General features: G+C 48.4%; 1 protein-coding gene across 2 annotated transcripts in view; it reads right to left on the bottom strand.

The window, feature by feature from the left end:
* Positions 1-12,046, bottom strand: part of LOC144108840 (peroxidase-like) — a 106,237-nt gene that overhangs the window by 13,962 nt on the left and 80,229 nt on the right. For both annotated transcript variants that reach the window (XM_077642032.1, XM_077642031.1), the window contains exons 2-4: positions 10,743-10,843; positions 7,109-7,365; positions 422-672 (exon numbers count right to left, since the gene is read on the bottom strand). In XM_077642032.1, the coding sequence (XP_077498158.1) occupies positions 422-672; positions 7,109-7,125 (268 nt within the window). In that variant the 5' untranslated portion in view covers positions 7,126-7,365; positions 10,743-10,843. The remainder of the gene's footprint in view (positions 1-421; positions 673-7,108; positions 7,366-10,742; positions 10,844-12,046) is intronic.

Below are 12,046 nucleotides of genomic sequence, written 5' to 3'. Positions count from 1 at the left end.
ACGTATCATTTTTCTTTCCATTGCTCGCTGCGCTGTCGTTAAGTTGAACCCTTTCTCTGGCCTCCACGTTTCTGCCCCATAGGTGAGTACCATAGGTGACAGGCGAGTTCACAGATTAGTGTATTCTTATTCCTGGCTCAGAGTACCTTAGCCTAAGCCCTAAACAAGAAATGAGTAAAAGTGGGACTAAGTGAACCACGTAGTACCCGCTAGGAGCGGTTAGTCCGCGGGGAGAATATATGTGGTTAATATCCATTTGAAGTTAGTGTCTGAGGAAGCAATAGTGCCGCTTTGAGCGACCATTGGCTGTAGAGACGCAGTTCGTCCCGAAAACAACGAACCACCGTAGTACATCCAGCCATTTCTGGCTTAGCGTGCAGAACACAGAAAGGTGGATGATAACCGGAGGTGTAGGCCTCACCCCTCGCTGCGTGGCTCTTCTCGATGGCCTTCTGCTTGACGATAACTCGGTGCGCTTCCCTGGCCGCCTCGTCCAGCATGTCGACGGGCACGCGGGACACGGTAGGAGAACTGGGGTCCAGCGGGAACGAGATGCGCGGACGCCACAGGGGGCGCTGGCTGCGCGTGCTGCCCTGGGCTAGCGCCGTGGGCGCCACCAGTAGGAGCAGAAGAGACCACGTCAACATCATGACTACGGCGCAGGAGAGCATTCTGCAAAGGACGATAATACAAAGGCCAGAAACATGAAAGTAGGCAAGGCATCCGGGAAGGGTGACATAGCGTATCATACAATTACAGAGTGTTTCAGCACACATAATAACCGAACTCATGCGAAGGTGCATGAAGGTGATAACTGTAGGGTTAACGTGTCTTGATTGAATTGCCCTGCCAAACTTCATTTTTGTAAGAAGGGTGGAGGACATCCATGATCATCGCTTGCTCTGCCCCTTAGACTGCTCTCTTATGCACCACCACTGTAATTTCACCGTCAAGCCAAGATTGGTTCAGTAGCCTTGTTTGGTCGTCAAGAAACCGATCACCTTCATTGTGACTGTGACCGCACGTTCACATCCGAAAACTGCACTATAATTTGACAAAAGACGCTGTGTTGAAACTCTTAGGCAAAATTTCGGCTTTCTGGCGTTTTTAATTACACACACAGACATCTAAGCATAGAATAATTCTTTTCCTTGTCTTTTTCATTTGCACTGCACTTCCATTACAATGGGGGAGTAAAATCCTCGACATCATATTCTAAGCACAGTCACCAAAGCCGCGACCTGAAACTTAGCTGATGCTTAACTGTAACGACATCGGGATACAAAGCTCTGGCTTCAAGAAGAAAATTCTTGCTAACACAATAAACTACAAAAATCTGAATAATGAACTGCGAAACATACGCGCAAGGCGACAAGCTGTCTTGTGTTCTTTCTATCTTACTTTATGTTCTGGTTTAAGATGAATCTACCAACTTACGCAGCAATAAGCTCCGTTCCTTTCAACCACCTACGCTCCCACACTGCAAGAAGCAAGTTCAGTGAAAAGATGCTCAGCTGACAGTTCCAGCGCAGATGCTCGAGTACCTCAAGCGACATCATTCTAAATGGCACATTAAGTAAGATGCACCCGCGTGCACGGGAAATTACATTATAAATTTTTGCTGGCTTCGTAGTAGTTCCGTAGAAACAAATAATCAGAGGTAAAATAGAGAACGAGACGATAACCTTGCACTTATACTCAGGATTTTAGCGCGAAAAGGCTAAGCGGTTCTAGCGAAGCATTCACCTTGGTTTTCTCAAATATTTACGCAAGACCCAGCAAGCACGGTCGCTCACTATTTAGAGAGATTCTCGCTCGCTCCGAAGGCTTCGGATTCCGGCCTTGTTCCACAGCCGCCACTCCATCATCACTACAAGGTCGTCCAGTAGCATCGGCTTGTGAGCACGCGCAAGCAGACACGTGACACATCATTATCGCGCACCTCCAACAGGTATATACGAGACAGCTCCCGGATGTAGGTACAGCGTTAGCCTCGACCTATAGTGCGTGCAGCGTTTATCGAATTTAATTTTGTTGTTCACTTCGATCTCGAAACTCCCCCCCGCTCTGCCTTCATCTTCTTACACGTGCCTTTCGCTTTCGTTCTTCAGAGCACATCACAGCGGATAGTTCGACCCTTTGTGCGCCTGGCATTCTGTTCTCGTGGTCACCTCACCGGCTCCATTCGCCCACGCATCTGTCTTGAGAACAAGAGAGCCCGGAAACGCTACGGCGTTCTGCACCGTGTCACCCGGGAACACGTGGTGTGCATCCAATTTTCTTCGAGCGAACAAACAGCGAGATTGGCGCGGAGGTCAGAAGAGGGAATTCCGTCAGGTATGCGTCCTTCGATAGTGCGCCGCGGCACTCTTCGGGTGGATACATGCAAACGTGTCCACGGTACGATGATTTGGCTTTATTGTCACTTGTGGAAATACCCTCGTCGTATGGACTTGCGTTTTTTTTATTATTATAGATACCTCAAGGGCCCTTGAGGGCTTTACATGAGGGGTTGTCCCCCACCCCGCGGTTACACTCACAGCAAGGCCAAACGGTATTCTCAAAAATAGTCAGAGAGTCGATCAGGGCCCAGAATTCACCAAATTGTTGTAAAAAAAGAAAAGTTTCGGGGGTTCTAACTTAGCCCCGCCGCGGTGGCTCAGCGGTTAGGGAGCTCGACTACTGATCCAGAGTTCCCGGGTTCGAACCCGACCGTGGCGGCTGCGCTTTTATGGAGGCGAAACACTAAGGCGCCCGTGTGCTGTGCGACGTCGGTGCACGTTAAAGATCCCCAGGTGGTCGAAATCATTCCGGAGCCCTCCACTACGGCACCCCTTTCTTCCTTTCTTCTTTCACTTCCTCCTTTACTCCTTCCCTTACGGCGCGGTATAGGTGTACAACGATATATAAGACAGTTACTGCGCCATTTCCTTTCCCCAAAAACCTATTATTATTATTATTATTATTATTATTACTACTATTATTGTTATTATTATTCTAACTAAGTTAAACCCATTATAATGCGAAAGCACCCGCCCGAAGCCCCGAAGCAGTGTTAGTGGACGAAGATGTTGATGTGCATGCACATCATGAGAGTGGGTTGCAGTTGAACATGAAACGTGATCGTCTGCGGCGATAGCCTAGTTTTTTCTTTTTTATATAGCCTAGCCTAGTGCTCTCGCGCAGTGGACTTCGAAGCTGATCTGTTCGCGCCGCCGCGGGTTCGAGTCATGGATATTGATTTCATGATATTGAGTCATGGATATTGATTTCGAACCCGGCTGCGTTTTTATGGAGGTGAAACGCTAAGGCGCCCGTGTGCTGTGCTATGCCAGTGCACGTTGAAGATCCCCAGGTGGTCGAAATTATTCTGGAGCCCTCCACTACGGCACATCTTTCTTCCTTTCTCCTTTCACTCCCTCCTTTATCTTTTCCCTTGCGGCGCGGTTCAGGTGTCCATCGATATATGAGACAAATACTGCGCCATTTCCTTTGCCCAAAAAGCAATTATTATTATTATTATTATTATTATTATTATTATTATTATTATTATTATTATTATTATTATTATTATTATTATTATTATTATATTGATTTCATGCCTTTTTTAACTTTACGTGGCGTCTGTGTTGTTAGGGAAGAGCACGAAATCCAAAAATGGCAAGATTGAAGATCCAAACATGACAGGATCCTTGGTCGGTGTTGGTGAGGTTGTGAACGTTTTCGCACTAGAAGCAGCTAGTGATTTGCTGGCTGTTATACGATGCCCAATGAAGACGGTCGACGTTATTATGGTCTTGTGTGCGAAGAACAGCTTCCTGAATTCGACGCGCAGTTAGCTGATCAAATCTGCAGTTTTTAGAAAAATGAACGTTTAACGAAAACTTTTTTTTCTGCGACAACACCTGATATTGGCGCTGTTTTACTGACTCGTCCTTTTGTTTGTTGCTTTCTGGCGTTCGGCTGCTGATCACAAGGTCGCGCGTTCGATCCCGGCAAGGCGCGGGGGGGGGGGGGGGGTATTTTGACGGAGACGAAACGCGAAAACGCCCTCGTGTTTTGCAGTGTCAACGCACGTTTAAGAACTCCAGGTAGTCTAGATTAATTTGCAGCCCTCCGCTAAAAACGCGCCCCTAAAAAAACCAATATGCCGCTAAGGGATGCTAAACCCTACGATTTACAATTTTACAAATTCTTTATTTGCCAGCTGCTTTAAAAGATCTTTCCTGCCCTATTACGGCTGAACAAACTAAACAGTTAAGCGACGTCGGCTTGTTTAACTGAAAGCTGGCTCACGATTCGAGATGCACCTCGGGAAATATTGCTTCTTCTCAGCAAGACTTGAGCTGTATGCAGAAGAAACTCGCGCGGGATGTCGCCCACTATAACAGCAAGATAACCGCTGGTCCTTAAGGGTAACGGAGTGGATTCGAAGAGAAAGCAAGCGTAGGTGGGCGGATGAGATTAGGAAGTTTGCGGGCATAGGGTGGGCGCACCTGGCAAATGACAGGGTTAATTGTAGAGGCCTTTGCCCTGCAGTGGGCGTAGTCAGGCTGCTGATGATGGTGATGAATACAGTGGAACAATACCCTGGCGGGCGCGTCTGTCACCACCTGTATGCTTCGCCGAACATTAGAAACCCTGTAGAGCTCTGCCTGAGCAAGTGGTGCAGTATTTGCTGGCCAGGTTCGCTGCAAGCGTTTCACCGCACAGCAGCTTACGGCTGAACTATACCGTAGCCTGTGCTCAAGGCACACATTTCTGAGGGTTGGTTTAATTGCTATGCGCTGAACCTACATAGAAGGCGGGCATGCATTGAATTATTCGGCTTTTACAACGTGATTCAGTCAGCGACACGTCACTCTGCGTCATGGCAGACGGCAAACTGGCACACGGTCGCACAAGCCAGGAACAAAGCAGAAAATTCAGAAAATACAAGTATAGCAATGCGTCGGCGTTAAAATATTCATTGTATTCCTGAAAGTGCAATTGCAGGTAAGCGGTTGCATACTAACGCGCGCGCATTGCCGGCCCAGCACGGCCTGAAATGCCGACTCGCAGGCCAAGTCTCCCAATTCGGAAAAGCCAGCATTGCGTACACTAAAACCTGCGTTGTGAGCAGTGGAAGTGGGCAATGACAAGACCGCGTGAAGGTTCCGTACTTAGCAGCCTCCAAAGAACGCTGTTTGGTCAGAAGGAGAGATTTTCAGGGATGGTGACGCTCAGTTCGGTGGATGAACGCGCCTATTACGTCAGCAGCCGTTCACGGCACTTCTCATGACCTGCGGTGGTGCTAAGCAAAACTCCAAGCCATTTAGTCGTCGCCTATCTCTTTCACCACAGCCGCGAGTGCATACTGCCTGCAAGCAGCACGCCGTCCGAGATGTCTGGCATTGACCTCTCGGACCTATTGCCTCTAGTTCGCGCGTCCACCTACTCTTGCAGAGTCGAAGGCATACGTCGCAAGAATAAGCGCTATAACATCATCGCGAGCGATGATCGCCCGGGGCATGCACAGTAGAAGCAGGAAGATTATGAAGGAACGTAGTATTTCCTCCAGTACCCTACGGAGGTAATAAAACACACTACTCACAATAATACGGTGTGTTCGGAAATTCTCCGCTTGCTTCTTCTACCATTTGCTACGCTCATGGCATTGAGGGGTCGGTTGAATAATTTACGCTCGTAATTACGTAACACTGGAATCGCACGCCACCTGCAGCCTTGAGGCTGTCCCTGCCCTCAAGAGCGTCGACGGGTTCAACTGTTCTGCGTGGGCTTCTTTTCGAGAAATTTAAGTATAACATGGAGAGCAGAAATATCAGTCTGCTTTGAACGTCGGAGATGGTTCCAATAGCAAGCTGCAGCGGAAAAAAATGCGTAATGGATGCGCGTCGCCAGGAAAGTACCCTACACCATCGACCAAAAAACGACTGCGCCGCTGAGCCCGCTAATAGGGACCCTAACAAAAATTGTAATATAGATAGTCTACAGATTCCTTATAGACTCTATTACCTACCTATGCATATTTCTTGTCTATTCATAGTTTGTAGACTGTCTATAGACAAAAGTCTACTAAAAGTGTAGGGCTAAAAATCTGTTGATTGTCTGCAAATGTATGGCCATACACTAGGATTCGTAATGCCTTTAGGCTGTTTTCTAGGCCATGTCAATAGAGAGTCTATAGATTTTGTAGACAGAAGTGTACGGACTGTCTATAGACTGTCTGAGGAAATTTTTCTAAGGAGAGCTTTACCGCAATGAAACATTTAAACCCTGGTGAGTGGCTTGCACGACAAGGAAGCTCAAGATTAACACGCCGGCCCGTACTAGGGCCTCCATATCAAGGTACTGCTGCCTTAATGAAAAGGGGTTTATGTAATGAGGAATAGCGAGCTCATTTTTATGGTTAAAATAAATGTATGAGCTACACATGCACCTCCGCAAGGGGCTCCCAAACGCTACTTGCTAAACAAAGCCATGCGACCAGTCGGCCTGATTTTACCGTGCGCTTTATTGATTAAGCGGAACGATTGCTAGAAGTCGGCGAATTTCACGAAACAAGCCAGTGCTCAGTCAGCCACCCTTTAACCGGGGACAAGGTCACTCAGGTTCAAAAGGGTTCGTCAGCTTCACCATCGGCCCTCTTCCTACATTGAACTTCTTCCGTAACAAAGCGACACAAATGTGGCGTAATATCTATAGTCGAGCCCATTATTAGAGGGAACATTTCGCTATCCTAAAACGAACGATTTACGCCCCAGCATGAGTACAAATCACACAATTCATTCTTTTCTAAGTAGTTTTCTTGTCGACGAGTCGGTCTCATTTTTTTCTAAGCTTGCTGAAGAAATAAAAACAGAGTTTAAGTGAGATCCAGGTGTTCCCATTCATGTTGGAGGAGACTGTATGTTCACTCAACACTAGGCAGAACAGTGTGCGGTAAGCAAATCGTATTTGTGACAGAGAGGTCCTCCACAGCGCTCACTTACCAATGAATCGACGACTCGGCTTCTCGAAACAGCTAAGCGTTCCATTCTTATACTGAAGCAGGCTGTACATTCACGTCACATTACGCGTAACGCACCGTGCTAGGCACGTCACTTACCGAGGGATCGTCGGCATGTCGACGGCGGCTGCGGACGAACACGTGGAGGCGGCTGCAGCGTCCGGATGATCCCGCGCAAGGCCCGTCAGTGCCAGCACGGCCCTTCGGCGGCGGCTTAGTCGGAGGCGCGCCCCCGGAGAGTCAAGGGCGCCTGAACCGACGGTCAAGGCCTGCCCGGCGCGCTGCTCGCGCCAGCGCCGTTGACGCACTGAGGGACTGCTGCTGCTGCTCCGTGGGCCGCCGGACCCTCGGCGTTCCTGCGTGCGTGCGTTGCGCACGAGCCGGTTGGGGTGCTGGTGGTGGTGATAGTGGTGTTTGTCCGTGATCTTGACACCTCTCTCCCCCATACCTCCCTCCTTTTCTGCCTCCTGCTTACGGGGGCAGCGGACGAGTGCCAAACGCCCCCTGGCAGGCACCTCGGGGCTCTGGGATGTATCCTCCCCCACTACTATATACTCGCCACTACTATACTACGACTCACAAACCGCTCATTAGCGCGCCGGGGCGAGTTGGCCCGACCCGTACGCGGCCGCGTTACCGTTGCGTATGGGGCAATACGCGCCATATCCGCTTGCGTACTTCAGAAGCGTCGCCCCACTGCCCGCGGCTGAATGGTTCCGTGAAGACGTAACTCCTGACGTTTCACCTTTTTCCCGATCGCGCTGCCGGACGTTCTTTAACCCTTCATTTTTCTTTTTTTTTTATTGCCGTTGTCCTTGCGTAATCGAAGACGTTCGCTGTTAGCCCGACGTTTTCCTGGAGCTCTTCTCTCTCTCTCGCCTTCTTGTTTGCGCTATTTAAACGGTCGTTAAAGGGGTTCAAGGACGGAGATGGCGGAAGGCGACGGAGGAGTGGGGGCCGCTTTATTACCTTTACGGAGCTTTCAACGCGCTTTCGAACGGGCCTTCGGGTCGCCAACTAGACCAGGTTTTAAAGCGAAGGCATTGAAACACTAATCTTTTTCTTCTCGTTCTGTCACGCTTACATAACTTCCGCGACCGAGGATTCCCGGTCAGTGCTTGCTTATAGCGCGAATACGAAGCTACTCGCTGGAATAATGAACTGAGGCCACTTGCACAGCATGTTAATAATAATAATAATTGGTTTTTTGGGAAAGGAAATGGCGCAGTATCTGTCTCATATATATCGTTGGACACCTTAACCGCGCCGTAAGGGAAAGTATAAAGGAGGGAGTGAAAGAAGAAAGGAAGAAAGGGGCGCCGTAGTGGAGGGCTCCGGAATAATTTCGACCACCTGGGGATCTTTAACGTGCACTGACATCGCACAGCACACGGGCGCCTTGGAGTTTTTCCTCCATAAAAACGCAGCCGCCGCGGTCGGCTTCGAACCTGGGAACTCCGGATCAGTAGTCGAGCGCCCTAACCGCTGAGCCACCGCGGCGGGGCAACACACACACAGCCTGTTCGAAATGAGACTTTCGCGATTTTTGTTTTTCTTTTTGGTTTTTTGGGGAAAGGAAATAGCGCAGTATCTGACTCGCATATCAGCGGAGACATGAACCCCGCCGTAAGGAAAGGGATAAATCAAGGACTAAGAGAAGCGAGGAGGAAAGAGTTGCCGTAATGGAGGGCTCCGGAATAATTTCGATCGCCTAGGGATCTTTAACGTGCACTGACATCGCACAGCACACGGGCGCCTTAGCATTTCGCCTCCATCGAAACGCGGCCGCCGCGGTCGGGTTCGAACCCGGATACTCCGGATCAGTAGCCCAGCGCCCAAACACTGAGCCACCACGGCGGATACCCCCCCCCCCCAAATAATAATAATAATAATTGGTTTGGGGGGAAAGGAAATGGCGCAGTATCTGTCTCGTATATAGTTGGACACCTGAACCACGCCGTAAGGGAAGGGATAAAGGAGGGAGTGAAAAGAAGAAGGAGGTGCCGTAGTGGAGGGCTCCGGAATAATTTCGACCACCTGGGGATCTGTAACGTGCACTGACATCGCACAGCACACTGGCACCTTAGCATTTCGCCTCCATCGAAACGCGGCCGCCACGGTCTGGTTCGAACCCGGATATTCCGGATCAGTAGCCCAGCGCCCAAATACTGAGCCACCACGGCGGATACCCGCCCCCTCCAAAAAAAAAATAATTGGTTTGGGTGGAAAGGAAATGGCGCAGTATCTGTCTCGTATATCGTTGGACACATGAACCACGCCGTAAGGGAAGGGATAAAGGAGGGAGTGAAAAGAAGAAATGAAGAAGGAGGTGCCGTAGTGGAGGGCTCCGGAATAATTTCGACCACCTGGGGATCTTTAACGTGCACTGACATCGCACAGCACACTGGCGCCTTAGCGTTTTTCCTCCTACTTCAACTGCAGTGCATCATTTCCAGCGCTCCTCTCCTATAGTTTTCCTTTTCGCACTGTTATGCCACGCTGTCTCTTATTTCACTGTCCTAGTTGTGTGTGCCTCTGCTTATCTTAAATGTAGCTCCAGCTGATTCGCTTTAAGACAGGAAATACAGCTTTGTCTCGAGTGTGGCCCCAAATGACTTCTCTATATTTTGTATTTTATGTATCCGCTGGGAACCACGCCTTCGAATGAAGCACGAGCAGTGTCTCCGAGGAACACACACACACACACGCTCGCGCACACCGCACACGCAAACACACACACACGCACGCACGCACTCTCTCACACACACACGCACACGCAAAAAAGACTTCGCATTTGCTTTTCTTTGTTGCCAGGTGAGCACTGTGCACGGGATCTTGGCCTGGAATGTACTGAACCACGCAACAAGACCGCATGCAAAATATTTTATCCCCAGGTCCGGCCATACAAGAAATATTCCACCAGTTTAGCCCACTTGTCCATGTAAGTAATGTCAATGCGAATAAAAAGAAGTACCAATGGACTAATTGAAATATGCAGCGTATGTTTCCCAAACTGACCTTCTTCAGCTCACCGTCTTGCCCATATGCAATTTCTTATTTTCTATGAACATCCATTATTAACGATTGCTCCTACAAATGCAAATCACTTCAAGAAGCACTCAGGACAAGCTCACCGAGTATTTGTTTTTGTAAAATCCGGTCACCACTTGTCTCTCGACTCTGTTAAAGCTTCTTCGGCATTGAAAGGCGATTCCGTTGCTGAGAGATACGCCGTTAAAGCTACGCTATCATTTCCCGCTACTCAGCTTCGAACGCTCGTGACTGATAGTGACTTCAACTTTCGTTTAATCTTCCACGTTTCGTTGTTTTCGTGTTTACTGCGCGATAAGCAAGCACCAGCGATGACAATAGAACGGTCGCGTTAATATTAAAGAGTGCAGTGCATCTGTCAAAAAGAAAAAAAAACAAATTTACTTTGCATAACTGCAGTGTTTTTTTTGTGGAAACGGTTGATGGTGGCGACATCTAATTTTTGTCTTAATTCTGGCTTATAAGAACTCACTTTCCGGTGAAAACAACCTTGCACTATCATTAGAAAGTGGTACTCCATTCATCTATGCCACCTTCAATTTGTTCTCAACATGCCCTTAAAAAACAAGTTTACGCTATTGTCTCGCCATCTGTTGCTGCTTTTAGCAACTGATTAGCTAAATGTCCGTGGTCACGCACTTTCTTTGATAACGGGATGAATGCAAAAGGGGCGCGCGCGTACCTTGTGCCACGTGGGCAGACATGAGATTACGGGATTTTCACCGGGAACGTGTTGCTGTCGGCCAGCGGGCGCTCGCCGAAACTCTGCGGTGGCCTGCCTTCCTGCATTGAAAAGGTGCAAGGAACATGCTTGTAAGTCGCTGTTTCGTCAAAAACAAGGCACATGGCAGCTCACAGGAGCCGACACTCTTTGACACCAAAGACATCATAGGGTAACGTTAGTATTAATTTTATGGGGTTGTTGCTTGCATGAATAAAGACCTGAGCAAAATTTTAAATAAATAATTTCACGGAAAAAAGAAGACAGCAATATACCGCCGGTGGGAGCCGAACTTAAGACCTCCGGATGTTACGTGATGTGTTCTATTAACTATGCTAGCGCAGCGACTGTCTCGCGTCGTACTTTTCAAGGTACAGGGTTGGTCAAAAGTTCCCAGACCTCAAGGTCTGCTTTCTTTCGAAATAACCGTGCACTTTAGATGCCGATAAAAATGTTAAGGTTGCAAGAGGTCAGAACGATGTTGCTTTACTCTCTACAGACATTTTCAGCTTTACAGATGTCGTAACTGCTTGTCTATGCTGCCCAGAAGCAGACCCTGTGGACCCGGAACTTTTGACCGACCCTGTACGTATGCTACCGTTAGCGTAACTGTTAGTGTTCTCCAGTGCCGTATGCGATTATTCCGGTGGACGGGCTACGTCCCGTTATACCGCAACTGCAGTTACATTATGCAGTTGTTAATGCATTCGGCCCTATTTTCAAAATTTTTCCGCCATTTTAGATACCGCCCCTGTTGCAAGTACTGCCTCAATAAAACGGTGGTCCTTTCTTGGACCCTGAAACTTGGCAGATTTTTTTTTTTTCAGCGTAAGATTTCGAGAAAGCTACAGCAAATTACACCGTGGGCTCCTGGTTACGCTCACACTGACGTCATTTGTAATTGTGCCATCGGTTAGCGGCATGAATTAGCCCACGCTTTGATTCTCGCATTATCTGTGCTAAAACACTTTGTCAACGTCCCTACCCCAGCTCACCCAGCAGACGAAAAATACTGGAAGCAAAGCTCAAAAGCCCATTCAGTTCGTGGGAAAAAGACCTGCGTATTGCTATTTCATTCGCGAGTATATGTAGGTTAATATAAGGCCTAACAAAAACACCATAAACAAGAATTATTGCTCAGTTTGTAAACTTAGATACTGAGCGAAGGTCGCCGAGGGGCAAGTTAAATTTACGACGCATTACGACTCGCAGTATGTCGAGAAAAAGGACTAGTTTACACAGTGAACATATATAATTGGTTTTGG

The sequence above is a fragment of the Amblyomma americanum genome, chromosome 10 (assembly GCF_052857255.1).
Source record: "Amblyomma americanum isolate KBUSLIRL-KWMA chromosome 10, ASM5285725v1, whole genome shotgun sequence".
Taxonomy (NCBI): domain Eukaryota; kingdom Metazoa; phylum Arthropoda; class Arachnida; order Ixodida; family Ixodidae; genus Amblyomma; species Amblyomma americanum.
Note: the sequence above shows the minus strand (reverse complement) of the source record. Positions and strands in the feature narration are given on the sequence as shown.